We start from the raw sequence: 15,375 nt of genomic DNA, 5'->3' as shown, positions 1-15,375 counted from the left end.
GGCCATTTTTTGGTTGCAGCCATCATTGTTTGGCAGGCCCAGGCTGGGGATTCGAATCCGCCACCTTAGGTGTATGTGGCTGGCGCCTTAGCCGCTTGAGCCACAGGCGCCGAGCCAGTTTTAATGTTCTTTATTTCTTCATTCTTTTAATCTTGTCTGACTTTGTATTATGTTTGTAATCAGAAAGAATTCTATAAAAGTGAAAAGATATTTTAAAATCCCCATTCCAGCTGATTTGACCCTTGCCCTTCCCTTTTGCACTCTTGGTCAGGTGGATCTCTCCACCCACTGCGGCTTCATGGGTGGCCTCCAGCGCAATGGCAGCACCGGGCAGACCGCCCCTTACTACGCTACCTCGACCGTGGAAGTGATCTTCCACGTTTCTACTCGGATGCCATCAGACTCAGATGATTCACTCACCAAAAAGGTAAGGGACCTCTTTGTGGGACCCTGGTGGCCCTGGCTTGTAGGGAGACCATGCTGGGACTGGACAATGTGCAGTGCCCAGAAGCCCTGAGTCTGTCTCCCCTGGACCCGACGTCCGCGTGGCTCCTCCTCAGGCTGCATCTGTGGTCGCCTTAAATACTAGCGTGGCCCAAACTAAATAACAAAGGACATGAAAAGGAATGGGTTATTTGAGTCTTAAATCCTGAGAATGAGGTTTAGGGAAAGGAAGGGTCATACTTCATTACTGTCTGATCTCCCTTCCTGTGAATGTTAGCTGATAGAAAATAACATTTTTGACCTCACAGATTGTTAAAGGTCACAAGATGTAATGTCTAAGAGCAGGCAGGCCACTCTCAGGCTTGCTGTGGGCGGTTTGGCAACATGCAGTGTGGCCAGTGCTGGTGGGCTGCTGGCCCTGCAGGCCCAGCCTTGCCGCTTACCTTCCTTCAGCTTTCCCTGGGGGCACTTTAACCCAGAATTCAAAGGAAAGTCCATCCATGTGAAGGACCTTAATGGAAGAGGAATTTTAGTCTAGGAGGGAAATCTAGTAATCTGATCCATTTCTGTAAGTTTCCAGATGAGAAAAGAGTCTCCAAGTGACTATTATTTACGCTCTCCTGGCCTGCTGGCAGGTGGCTGATCCTAGAATCCCAGGCTCCCCCCTCCACTCTCTTCTCATGACACAGATGGGGGGACTGAGATGCTGCCTCATGGTGGCCACTGGCAAGTGCAGCGTGGTGGTGTAGCCAGGCCCCGGGGATGGGCGCTCCTGGTTCTGTGTGTGTGTTGAGCTATTTCACCAGCTTGTGCTCCTATTTCGCATTTCCTAAAAGGGATTCAAAATACCTCCTATGGCACAGGGCTGTTGAGTGAAGCAGAATTGCTGAGCACAGAGCCTGAGAGGATGTCCCTGACTGTTACCCTCATCCTTGCCCATCAGTCTAACTGACTCTGCTGCCCTGCTGGCTGGATGTTTACATTGGCTGATGGGCTTCCGGATACCGGCCTCGTTTTTATTTTCTGCGGTTTTACTTTCGCCTTGCTACGGCCGCAGGTCTGGACTGCGTGCAGACACACCTTGTCTTCTTACTCTTCACCTCGTTCCCCACACAGACTTCGTGTTTCCGCATTGAAGGTCTGTGCCAACCCTGCATTAAGCACAACTGTCAGCACAGGCCTGTTTTTTCAAACAGCAGGTGTTCACTTTATGTCTCTGAGACATTTTGCTTATTCACATAATACTTCTGACTTTTTCATTACTGTATCTATTATGGTGATCTGTGATTGGTGAACTTTGACATTACTGTTGTAGTGGTTTGGGGACACCACAAACTGTCTCATCTAAGATGACCAAGTTCATTGCTGAGTGTCGTGTTTGTTCTGACTACTCCACTGGCCAGTCCCCGTCTCTCTCCCACTCCTTGGGCTTCCTGATTCCCTGAGATAAAATAGTATTGAAATTCGGCCAACTAACAACCCTACAGTGACCTGTAAGTGTTCAAGTAAAAGGAAGCATAGCACATCTCTCACTTGAAATCAAAAGCTAGAAATAATTGAGCTCAGTGAGAAAGATAGGTCAAAAGTTGAGAATGACTGGAAGCCAGGCCAGTTGCATCAAACAGCCAAGTTGTGAATGCAAAGGGAAAGTTCTGGAAGGAAATTAAAAGTGAATACATGAATGATGCAAAAAGAAACAGCTTTGTTGCTGATGGGGAGAAAGTTTGAGTGGTCTGGACAGAAAATTAAACTGGCCACAGTGTTCCCTTAACCAAAGCCTAATTCAGAGCAAGGCCCTAACTTTCTTCAATGCTGTGAGGTGAGGAAGCTGCAAAAGAAAAGTTTGAAACCAACAGAAGTTGATTCCTAAGACTTAAAGAAAGAAGCCTTCTCCATAATAGAAGTACAAAGTGAAACAGCAGGGGCTGGGGGGAAGTGATTCCGGAATTTTGCTCTTCAGTAGGTTCTTGGTCTCAGTGATTTGAAGAATGAATCTGTAGACCACAGATCAGTGATAAGACAGGATTTATTTAACAGAAAAGAATACAGAAGTGCCAGAGCTCCTGGCAGAGAGAGAAAACCCAAGTCGGGAGAGAAAATGTCTCTCTATCTATATATACTGTCGCATGGGGTCCTCAGTAGTTACATTTAGTGGGGCTTGGTGGTTACATTTAGCTGTTTGGGACATGTCTGGGTCGTGTTGGGACAGTGTGTCTGGGGCATGTCTGGGTCACAAATGAATGTCTACAACCCTTTCATTCCCAGGCCTAGGAAATGGGGTCCCCCTGCCTACCCTCCAGCCTGCTGGTTCCACTGCTCACTGCCACCACACCAACACCGCCAAGGCGGAGGCAACAGGTCCAGCCCCCCAGCTCCACAAGCTGGCTGGGGTGCCACTTGTCCTGTATCAGAAGCTGCAGCAAATTATCAAAAAGATCTAGCTAAGATAATTAGTGAAGGGGGCTGCACTACACAGCAGATTTTCAGAGTAGATCAAAAAACCTTCTACTGCAAGAAGATGCCATATACAACTCTCATAACTAAAGAGAAGTCAGTTCCTGGCTTTGAAACACTTAAGGACAGTCTGACTCTCCTGTTAAGAGCTAATGCAGCAGGTGACTTGAGTTGAAGCCAGTGCTCATTTACAATTTTGAAAACCCTAGGGCCTTTAACATGTTAACTACCATGTGAGTTGTATTTAATTCATGCTAGTTTTGAGCCCAGAGCCTCGTGAATCATCACCAAATAGATCACCATCTTCATCACTCATGTCCAAAATTTCATTTACTTTTTTCTCTATAATTCCTTATGCTCATTTTCTCTGGAGAATGAACGCAAAATAAACTTAAGTGCTGGTCACGGCTCTGGCCACGGAAGGTGTACTAAAGTAGACTTAGTGGATGAGTGGGCAGGTCCACAGTATGCCTGCATGCTCTGAAACCTCTGCTCATTGTTTCTGCTACCAGTGAGCATGTCTCCATACTCCCTGTCATCCTGCCTTAGCCGGCCTGTGCAGGTAACGCACCGCACAGGCTGACTTTGTTCTCAGTTGTGCATTTCCCCTTGAATGTTTGCCTGGCAGCTCTTTGAAGGTAATGGATATGGTGGTATCCAGCAGCGTGGTGCTGTTGCAGGTACTTAGGGGTATAGATCAGAGGTCCACTCCAGATATAACTAAATGCCTATGGGATGTCAAAAGACTCAATTCTTGGAAACAAATTCAATAAGTCTGTTGTGAGTTAAATACAACTCACGTGATGTGCAGTGTGAGAATTCTAGTGCCATGTGAGTTGCATTGTAACTAATGCACAGAAAAACATAACAATTTTTTTTATTAAATTAGAAAGGATCTTTTGTTTTCAAAGTTGTTATGTTTTCATAATAAAACACCATGGCCTTAGGGAAAAAATTTTTTCTCTAGTGTGGCCATCAATGTGTTAAGAATAATGCTAAATTAACTCTGCCTCTTTTCTACAAATGGAATGATAGAGCCCAGACAATAGCACATCTGTTCACAGCAACATCTACTGAAGATTTTAAGTCCACTGTTGAGACCTACCACTCAACAAAAAAAGGTTCCTGTCAGAATATTACTGCTCAGTGATAATACATCTCATCACTCAAGAGCTCCTGTGGAGCTGTATAAGGAGATGAATGTTCTCATGCCTACTAATACAACATCTATTCTGCAGCCCACAGAACAAGGAGTAATTTCTGTTTTCAAGCCTTCTTATTTAACAACTGTTTTATAAGGCTATAGCTGCCATGAAAAATGATTACTCTGATGGATCTGGGCAAAGTACATTGAAAACCTTCTGGAAAGGATTTACTATTCCACATGCCATTAAGAATATTGTGATTTATGGGATGAGGTCAAAATAGCAACGTTAACAGTAATTCAGAAGAAGTTGATTCTGACCCTTATGATGACTTTGAAGGATTCAAGACGTCATTGGAGGAAGTAATTGTAAATGTGGTGGAAATATCAAGAGAACTAAAGTTAAATGTAAGCCTGAAGATATGACTAAATCTCTACATGATAAAGCTGGAATAGATAGGGAGTTGTTTCTGATAGATGAGCAAAGAAAGTGGTTTCTTGAGATGGAGTCATTTCCTGGTGAGAATGTTTTGATTGTCAAAATGACAATAAAGGTTTTAGAATATTCCATAAACAGTAGCAAGGTTTGAGAGGACTGACTCCAATTTTGAAAGAAATTCTACTGTGGATAAAATGATATCAAACAGCATTACATGCTCCAGAGAAATGTTTTGTGAAAGAAAGAGTTGATTCTGTAAACTTCATTGTTTTCTCATTTAAGAAATTACTCCAGTAACCACCATCCTAATTAGTCAGCAGGAACTATCAACATTAAAGCAAGACCTTCTACCAGCAAAAAAGATTTTAATTTGTTGAAGGCTCACATGACCGTTAGAATTCTTTAGCAATAAATTTTTTAATTAAGGAATGTACATTTTTTTAGGTATGGTATAAACAACTTTTATATGTACTGGAAAGCAATGTACACAAAAATTTGTGTGCCTCACTTCATTTATTGGCTTTGTTGCATTGGTCTGGAACTGAATCTGCAGTATCTCTGAGGTATTTCTGTGAGTGGTGAGCAGCAGTGCATGTGAGAAGTCAGAACTTGAACCATAGCCCAGTCACGGACAGCTTTCATAAACCTCAGGCCTGAGTGCTGTCAGGGCCTCCTGGAGTGTGGGAGCATAGCAGCCACTCAGACTAGCTGTGTCTAGGTTGACTTATGGCTGTGCCTGGTAGGGAACTTTGTCCCCATATCCGAGACTCTAGAGTAGCTTACCAACCCTGAGCAGGGCTCACATCTTTTTTATTTGTAGCACATTGCAAATTGTCACTAGTTTGCAAATATTTCACTGTATTATATGCTTTTTCTTATGACTGAAAACTATTTTGTTAAAAGCTAAATTTATACATATAATGTTTTTAAATTATTGAAAGGGTTTTTTTATGGTTTTTTTCCTTTTTTTTGAGAAAAGACATGTTTTCTTGACAAAATGTCTTACTTTAAATAATGTTCCAAGGCTTTGCCCTGTTGAAGGGTTCCCTACTGTAATAATCAAAATTCAGCTGATACTTTTTGCGGCTCCAAGATTTAGCATCATTAGCAATAATCTCTCTTTATCAGATGTCTCACAGCTAGACCAAAATCAGTCACAGTAACAGCAGCCTGCAGTTCCTTGTCTTATTCTAAGTAAATTGTCCCTAACAGCTTAAAAATGAGCTGCAAAATTCTAAAGTGATTCATGCTCTCTTCTGCCCCTATCATGGGGGGACTTTTTCAATTCTGCAATCCGGTTGCAACCCCATACTGAACTCTTGATCCTTCACTGCAGAAATTTGTTAGCTCTAGCTAGATTAGATTTTTCACAGCTAATCTAACTGCTGTAGGGGTTTGCGGAGTGGGGACAGAGCTGTGCTATTGGATTTGTCCAATTCATTTGACTCCAGGACTATAATTGCACTTATGTCTTACAAGGCTTTTATAGCCTCAGGCTGGCCAGCCGCATAAAAAACAAATTGGCAGTGATACAGTCTGAGTGAAAGGGATGAAAGGCCCACATTATCAGTCTCCAGGCAGCGCTGTTCTGGCAGGAAGTTTCTTGGTTAATTTACAAATAAAACTTAGATTTTAGGATGGGCACACTGTCAGCTGAACAATGGGGATGTCAGGCTTGACTGTTACTTAGTAAAAGTAGCAGCCGGGCCCACTGAGGAGCAGGAATTCTTCAATCAAACAGACGACTCCTTCTGGAGCCAGCTGGCGATGTAATGCAATTAGTCGGGAAAGGAGGTCAGCCTGTTAGGTGCGTCCCCTGACCAGTGTCACCAGTGGCGTGCAGCCTGGCGGTAGCAGGCAGAATGATTTGGGCAGAGGGACTTTAAAACCCTGTCAGGACGAGAAGTGACAGGCCATAGGGTTGATATCTTAGACTTAAAAACCGAGCATTTGTTCCGGGCCCCATAAGCCTGTGGGTGTTTGGGAGCCTTTGTGCAGTCAGCTCCAACCCAGTGGGAGACTCTCCTTCTGGACTGCAGGAACGAGACTGGCTTGGCTGAAACTTGCCAGTGGACTTGCACCTTGAGGGGTTCTCATCAGAATTCTCCAAAACTCACAGAGCAATGTCTCTGTGATGAAGTCCCCCTTTAAACTGAGCAATAGTTTGAGGTTTCCAGAGTATTCCATTATTTTCTAACATGATTGACGGTTTGGCCAGATTAATTTTATTTGTTTTACCTACTTGTGTTCTTGACATCACTGAATGGATTCTGTGGCAGGGGGCTTCAGTCTGTTAAAAGTCATCGTGTGTGCTGTGCTCCAGCGGCCCAGCCTTTATGTGTAGGGTGTGTTTGTTGCTTTGCTCCAGATTTATCAACCAGTTCATCCTGTGTCCTTAGCTAATTAAACAGGCATGTCCAGAAGTCAGAGGCACATCAGATTGAAAGCAGCTTTGAGAGGTGGTGCCTGTGGCTCAGTGGGTAGGGCATCGGCCCCATATACTGAGGGTGGTGGGTTCAAACCCTGCCCCAGCCAAGCTGCAACAAAAACATAGCCAGGCGTTGTGGCGGATGCCTGTGGTGCCAACTACTCAGGAGGCTGAGGCAAGAGAATCGCCTAAACCCAGGAGTTGGAGGTTGCTGTGAGTTGTGATGCCTTGGCACTCTACCGAGGGCGATAAAATGAGACTGTCTCAAAAAAAAAAAAAAGAGAAAAAAGAAAGAAAGCAGCTTTGAGATGGTGAATGTTGCATTATTACTACACAAAAATAGCTGTTCTTTAATTACAGACGTGCCACACCGGTAGAATGGGTCTTCCCATTCCTGCTCCTCCTTCCTTTCCTGTAGTTCTGAGAATACAGTTGTAAAGAAAATTAGGAGAGACTTACTTGGGTTGTACGTATAATTGAGTAATCCAATTTAGAAAGGGAAGAGTAACTGAAATGTCAGTAATCACTGTCACCTCAGAGTGAATGCTTCACAACTTACATTTGTGGATCAAACCCTCCCCTGGTTTGGGGGTACCAGATTGGGTGGTTAGCAGCACATCCGAGGGGTGTTAGTCCATGAGTTATTTGCATTCAGACATTTGTGTTAGCGTTACGCCAAGGGGCCCAGAACCACCCCGAGGTCAGCTTTCTTTGCAGGACGAGGCAGGACGAGGCTGTCGGTGCGAGCTCTGGCACAGCCCTGGCTCTCACGATTCCCTTCTGCAGGTCTGAAGTCCTCCCAGACTCCTAATTAGGTCCTACCCATACTTTCCTTGAAAACTTGGCTATATTGTGTTCTTGGTGATGCTGGGTCCTGTGTTTTCACTCCAAAAGGACTAAGTTTTAGGAATGTGTTGTAATGTCTTTGCATGTTTTATTAAAAAGGAAAAAGAAAAGAAAGCTGTACTATCTAAAATGGAAATTGAAGGGAATGGGCAAAGTCACACCTAAGAGGTACAGTGCACACTTCCTGGGTAAAGGGCACACTTACAACCTTTGATGTGAAAGGTACAAAAGCAGATTACGTTGCCAAAACATGGATACCCCCATAATATTCCCAGATTTAAAAATAAAATAAAATAAAATGGGAATCAAGAAATAATAGATATTCAGCACTGCTGTGAGACCTAAGACTGTCTTTTTTTCTTTTTAACTGTTTATGTAATGGGTGGGCTGTACCTTTTGCTTGGTATACTCTTAGCCTTTATAGCTGGGGCAGAGGGTAGGGAAGAAAAAATAGAGGGTCCAGATCACTGTGGCTTATACACAGTGATGTGCAGCTGCGTCTGTCCCAGAGCCCACATTCAGACACAGTGGAGTCGTGCACCCCACAACACGCACAAAGGTACTTGTGCAGGTCTGTTTGTAATTGATTGGCTCATACGTTGTTCCCAGAGGTGTGAGGGAGTGAAGAATAAGCAACCGTTGCAATGAGCTGACTTCCTTTGCACCCTGTAAATGGAAACAGGCTGTGTTGGGGTCACCTCGGATTTTCTCTGTGTGGTCAGATATATAACAAATGTATGCATGCTGACATGTCCGTAGTACTCCAGGGCATCCTTTTGTTATTTTTTAAGATAAAACTATAACATTAGCTCTGACACAACATCTCCATAAAGTGCTTCTGAATGTAATCACTTAGTCATTTAGTGTTTGTCTGTTAGGGAAGCCAGGAGGCAGGAAGTGGTGGTTGTGGCACCAGAGAGAGAAACAAAACCTCAGCTTCCCTGGCAGTGTCAGAGCGCCTTTGTCAGTCAGGCTTCATGGCTTCAGAACTTCAGTTTTGGCCAACATTTTAATCTTATTGTCTAATTTCTTTTAATCATGTTCTGAGGCCTACTCACATGATTTCATATCCCATCTTTCTCTAGCTGGAGGCAGTGTAGTCGTCACCCTGTGGGTTTATCAAGGCAGGGTGTTCTTACATCCAACAAGCCAGGCCTGAAAGATCTCTGAAGGGATATTTCCTTGGAGCTCTCCCTGCCGAGGCCTCCTCAAAGAGGCCAAGAGTCTTTGATTTGGTTTTGGACTTGCTTGCCTCTTTGTGTACAAAATGATAAAGAAAAAAGTGGGCTGAACTATTTGAACTATGACAATAAAGTCTCTTTTGGTGCAGGCTGAAATAATGTAGAACAATAGAAATGGTGCTGAGATGACAGCCTGGGCCAGGTCCCCATGCCTGCTCCACTGCTCACGGCTCACACAACCTCGAACCGACAGTGCCTTTGCCTCCTGAGCCCCACTTCTTTGTAAGATGAGATAAAGGGATAGATATCGTCTACCTGAGAGATAGTGGGAAGAGTACAGTATGTATAAACATGCTTTCTGTAGAGTAAGGACTCCAAGCGCTGGGGAGTCTGTCCTCAGCAGACTTGAGTAATATTTATTTCCTAAACAAAGGTACTTTTATGTCTCCTTTTTCTTAAAGGTTTAGCACAAGTCCAGTTCCCTATGTATGTTTGGTAACTATTGTGATACAATGGTATACGTTTTCTTATATTCATATTCTTAATTTCCTAACAGTGGCCCAGTGAAGAGTGTAATGGGGAGTAAAAGACTCACACCAGTAATTCTTCATAGATGTGCTCAACAATGTAAAACAAAACTCTGATGCAGCAGTAAAATGTCATTAAAAAACAAATTCTTTGCAAGGTCTCAGCACCACCCCTCCCTGATATGCCTGTAATGCAATATAGATGATCTTAGTACCAGCCTGCTAAGGAGACAAGCTTCTTTTTATGCATTTATGCTTTTTTAAAATCCTCATAGAAGACATCAATGTTGTAGTCTTCCTTAGTGGTGAAACATTCTTGCCTCTGAGTTTCGTAATTCACTTCGTAAGCCACAACTTCTTATAAAAAATTGCTGATTTGCTGTTGCAGCTCCGTCACTTGGGGAATGACGAGGTCCACATTGTCTGGTCTGAACACTCCAGGGATTACCGCAGGGGTATCATCCCAACTGCCTTCGGAGACGTTTCCATCATTATTTACCCAATGAAGAATCACATGTTCTTTATCACGATAACGAAGAAACCTGAGGTCAGTTTTCAGTTTTCGCCGCGTGGTTGCCCTCACACAGCATTTGCTGAAAATCAGTGATATAAATATGGTCAAGGGGCCTCTTCCCAACTGGTGAATGTCTGACATATATTTGAATTACATGCACTATTTAGGATTTAGGGCTTCTGGAGCACAGCCCATGTGATGATTTCTAACTATCGAAGCACCTTGCCATGGAATCAATTCAGCGGTATCAATTGGTATTGATCATGGGAATGGCTGGAACAATCCACTGGTCGGTGTGATGTGGGCTAAACTGGCTGCAGTTTCAGTCCTTGTCACACCTTCAGTCGTATTTCAGCAATATTTTATACAGTGACTTGTTTTCATTTTGGAATTACTAAGTAGGAAAGTTTTTTTTTAGTTTTAAATTAAAAGTTAGCATATTAAAGCCATTCCTCAAGAAGAATGACTTGGTGTTTCTCTGCATGATGCTAAATGTAATCTTCATTTTCATTCCAAATTAATCTCCTGAAGGAGCTAAAGTTATCCTTCTAAAAACACTCCATTTTTAAGCTTTAAAATAATATGTAATTGAAGTTTATTGTTCAAATTGGGGTTTATAACCTAAAGTGTTAAAGTTATGAGAATTAAATGAGGTAATAAATGAAAAGTGCTTCAAACAGGGCCTAGTTCAGAGTAAAAGCTACTTAAATGTTGGCTATTATGATGATTGTTTTAATTATTTTTTGTTATAGTTACTACTATGGAAATAGAATAAATAATGAATTCTAAAATCCACTTGCTTATTGTCTCTCAGACATTGTGAGTGATCCCCGGGAAAGTCCCCGTGTAGCTGTTGCAAAGCCTTGCATTAAGGGACCCTGCTTTCTTATTCAGAGAGTAAGGATGCTACAAGTCACTTCATACTAAATATCTGTACTATCTTTGATTCAGCGCTCTGAGGATGTGAAGGTGCAGTTTTATGTAAGAAAATGGCTTAGTTAGTGACATTTGCATTTGTCCATGAAAAGCACCACTTATTTTTAAGAATCGGGTTGAAAATTTTACTGTAGAGAATCAACAAATATAGTATCTTATAGCTTTTAAAAATAGAAAATGTATTTCTTTAATATTTAGTGTGGATTAACTGGCTTTGTTAGTTCGTATTCAACATGGCCCTCTAAAATGTCATTTAATGTTCTAAAAATATCACCTTTATTTTCAAAGTAAATGAAGAACATAAAAGGCATTTCAGTTCACTTTATAATGTCAAAAGTGATTTTTTAAAAATATAGTAACACTTTTAATGCATGAAAGTAATCCTTCACATATCTTGTAAAATTTCTTACAAAATGTTAAGTTTTATGAATTTGGTCCTAAATTCTGACAAGATGAATCGAGCAAATCACTTTCTTAATATTTTAATTCAAAAAGCCTAAAGGGAAGAAGAGAATAATGGCCAACTGGAAATTTAGTATTATCCCTACATTTAAAGTACAAACCATTACAATGTAATAAAATTAATCCAGACATTTCCAGGGCAAGTGTGGCTGACCTTTTGTTCACCATCCCCTGACCCCAGGGTGAATGCAAGAGGCTTGTGGAGGGAAAGTCTGTTTGTTTGGCTTCAGTCCCTGGTATTTAAATTGCATTCCCTAATCAAATGAAAAGGCTGTCCTCTCTATCAGGTTACAGAATCCATGGCAACATTTGGCCTTTTATATCCATAATGTTAGCCTTTTTGTTTGCATCTAAGTAGAGACACCTGGAGCAATGTTAACATTAACCGATTTAGCATTAATAGCTTCATTATATAAGAATTTCTGATCAGATAGCTGTTACTTTTGTTATATTGCTTCAGCTTGTATTGTTGTCATTTTTTATCTCCCTGCTTGGCAACCAGGCAATGATTTGCAAATTTTTTTTGTCTTGATTAATTAAGCAATATAATTATCAGTAACCGTGATGCAGTCTTTGCTCAACAAAGCTTCTGAGAGAAAACAATGGTAAGTCTGTTAGTATGAATGCATTCCACGCGTCCCAGATGCATGAGGATATTACGGACAATGAGGGGAAAGGCCGCCTGTGAGCGAGGACAAAGGGTGCCGCGCAGACTCGACACTCTGCACATACCGCCAGGGACATGCTGCGGGCTCCCTGGGACACAGACGCCTCGTTAGGTTACAGCTAGTCAGCAGAGATTAATTCTCAGCCATTTGGTGCAATAATTTACCCATTCCCTAGTCTTTTAACTAGTGCTCCTTGCTATGAAAGGGAAGGAAAGGCTTTGTACTCAAAAGGTTTATTTAACCTTGCCTACTTTTAGGGATCTCTACCAAAATCATTATTTTTGCACAGAAATTATAAAGATGCAGCTGCTTAAAGTTAACAGAGTAATTCCTTCTGGGGAAAAGAGGACATGCATAAGTTTCAGAAATTGTAGATGGAGTCGAAGACATTCTTTAACCATCTATAGATTTCATCTGAATATAGTATAACTCTGTGGTCTAGGCATATTTATTTTACTGGTCTCTGGGCAGCCATACTTTTGAAGAATAATTTTAATCCTTTTTTTAGGAGGAAAAAAACTTCATCAATACACAAAAGTCCTGCTCATTGATAGAGTCATGCATATTCAAATTGTGCTTTCATTCACTGGGCCTCATTAATAGCGTATGTAATAATGTAGGGCTATTTGTAATACAAGCTCACAGGCAGCATTGCTTCCAAGTCCTTTGAAATTTAACATATTTCGCTTTTTCATTCCATACACCTCCCTTAAATGTACAAATTATGTGCCTGGCAGAATCCGCCTCTTAATAATATACAGCATTTGCGAAATGGTGTGTTGAAGAAGTGGGTGTGTTTGTGTGAACGTATAAAACCCTCTCATCTCAGAGGGCCTGTTCACTTCTTGAGATTTGCATTGAACTTTTTTTTCATTAAAAGAAAAAATCAGTGTGTTTAGCAGCATCATTTGATTGTTAAAGTACTTTCAAAGAGTCCATCTCCATAAATATTCACACAATAGTCCTTTGGTCATAGAAATGTGTTATTGTCAGACTTAATGTTTTTTTCCTACTTTTTTTTAACCAAGTCAGCAGTCAAGGAAAGAGCAGAATGTGAGCACTTTCAAGGGTTTGTTAACATACCCGTCTGTTCTTAAGAAAAGTGATTCCTGACGTCCACACTGCAGTGAGTGCTTGTGCTGTTCTGCTGCCTTTTGGTAACTGGCAAGTAATGTTGCTGTTCAGAGTGTTATCTCTGTGAGGTTGCGAAGATCAGTTTTAGTGTTTGTGGTGTGTTTATTATCTCCAGGTACATTGGTGACTGGCTCCAACCAGTCCACTGGAGGGTAGGTGTTCTGGTGTACAGTTGAGACAAGAGGAAGTCTTGGTGAAGCAGCTTCCTTTTTGTCTCAACTAGAGTGTCGCTTTTGTAAGTGAAAAACATGAGCTTGTCCTCCAAGCTCTACTCACTTGGCCCTGCTAGATATGGTCGTGGAAGAAAATCTGGTCATGATGCAGTCACTTCTGAGAAGTAAAGGAAGAAAAGAGCACTAGGAGAGAAGAGGTGACCCCACAGTCTAGCTCCAGGGCCACCGTGAGTGAGTAGGCCCCTTGGGCAGCTCTTTCTATTTCTTTCAACCTTAGTTTCCTCTGCCATAAAGTTAAGGATGGAGACTAAAGCCCTCTGGGGATTCTAAACGCCTCTGTTGGGTGTCCTTCCTCCTAGAAGCCCGTGCTTTTCCTCATATTGCCCTAGCACGAGGGCATGGTCAAGACAAGGTCTGGCTTTCTTGCAGGTTCAGCAGCTGTTGTGAGTGTGTGTCCCTCTTCAGAATGACATCTGGCCCAGGAACTTTGCCTGGAGCAGGTGCCCAAAAATGCTGGTAAAAGGCTGATATGCCAGAAGTCATAAAAGCATTTGCACATATGAGGCTGAGAGAAGGCCGGTATTGGCTCTTGTGTTTGAAAGAAAACCTTTTAAGCTTACTGACGTGGCCTTATTATATAGGGAATGTGTTTGACTTTACAACGCGATTATGTAAATTTCTTTTTCTTTCAAACGTACTGTTTTCTTAAATATTTACCCCAATTCCAACCAAATAACCCATTTGACATTAGATCATGCACTTTAAAATACTTGGAGAAATTCTAAGGGAAGGTTAAGTTGTTAACTCTTGAATATGCCAAAAGTCATTTATTTAGAAAAGATAATTGAAAACACCAACCAGAATTTACTAAAATAAGTTGTCAAATGGATTACTGTGGTATGTTCTACTATGATAATTTACTATTATTAGCAGTAGTATTATTTTTAGTAAAGGATTGACATTGAATATTACATAAAAAGGCATCCATCCTTTGTAGATGTTACATTAAAATCAAATTTCTTCTCTAATACATTGCCACTTCTAATTAGAGGAATTCCCTGGATATGGGAGATTTGTATAATTTGTTTTGTCCAGTTTTTGAAAGTTGCCAAAGAATAATAAAGAACATTTATTTATATATAATGCCCCCCCCTCTCTCTCTCTATATATATAGATATATGGCCTGTTATTAACTCTTAACTCCTGTCTTATCTGTCTCGACATGTTGGCTTTGAGAATTCCTTCTTAACTGATTTTCCCTTTCGGTTCGTCTTTGATCTTGTCTTTGCACTTGCTGTACTTTCTCTTCTGGTCACCAGAGCCCTCCCGTGCACATATGTACCACATGGCAGCTGGTAGACTTAGCTTTGTGTCAGACGCAGGACAGTTCTTGTTCTCCACGACCGGGCTTTTTGGTAGGAAGGGCCTTTTGGCTCAAAAGACAGAGGGCAGTTTCCCAGAGCCTCAGTGTGCCCTTCCTAAGTTTCTGGCCACAGGTGCATAGGCTGTGGGCCTTTCGCCCTGGCAGTGGGTGTCAGAAGCACTTAGAACCTTTTTGTGAGAAGGAAACCAGGCCCACTGCCCTGGAGTTAGAGGTTCACCCTTAGGGGAGTGTTTTCTGTGCTGTATTTGAAAGTTATTAGTTTACTATTTGTTTGTTGATATTGGTTGTTTTCCTGGTTTTGTTTCCTTAAGAATCCTTTCCTTACCACTCCACCTCACTGATGACTGCTTTCAGTATAAGCTTTAGGAGCAGGAAGTGCAGTTTCTATTAATAGGGCATATTTTAAATAAACTTTTTAAAGTGTGCTATTACTAAAGTTGGAGGAAAAGATTATTTCTTCAAGTTTTCTTACTTGTCTGTCATTGTCATTACTGCCTAGAGCTGGCCACACTGAAGGATCAGGCTGCGTAGAGCTGGCCACACTGAAGGATCAGGCTGTCTAGAGCTGCCACACTGAAGGATCAGGCTGTCTAGAGCTGCCACACTGAAGGATCAGGCTGCCTAGAGCTGCCACACTGAAG

At 41.8% G+C, this 15,375-nt stretch overlaps 1 protein-coding gene across 1 annotated transcript in view; it reads left to right on the top strand.

Moving 5' to 3' along the window:
• The window catches only part of RALGAPA2 (Ral GTPase activating protein catalytic alpha subunit 2), a 374,339-nt gene that overhangs the window by 242,039 nt on the left and 116,925 nt on the right, over nucleotides 1-15,375 (top strand). Inside the window, exons 35-36 of the mRNA XM_023518389.1 lie at nucleotides 272-427; nucleotides 9,852-10,010. Coding sequence (XP_023374157.1) covers nucleotides 272-427; nucleotides 9,852-10,010 — 315 coding nt within the window. The remainder of the gene's footprint in view (nucleotides 1-271; nucleotides 428-9,851; nucleotides 10,011-15,375) is intronic.

Source organism: Otolemur garnettii, unplaced genomic scaffold (genome assembly GCF_000181295.1).
Source record: "Otolemur garnettii isolate 467f Iridium unplaced genomic scaffold, OtoGar3 scaffold00136, whole genome shotgun sequence".
Classification (NCBI taxonomy): Eukaryota; Metazoa; Chordata; class Mammalia; order Primates; family Galagidae; genus Otolemur; species Otolemur garnettii.
Note: the sequence above shows the minus strand (reverse complement) of the source record. Positions and strands in the feature narration are given on the sequence as shown.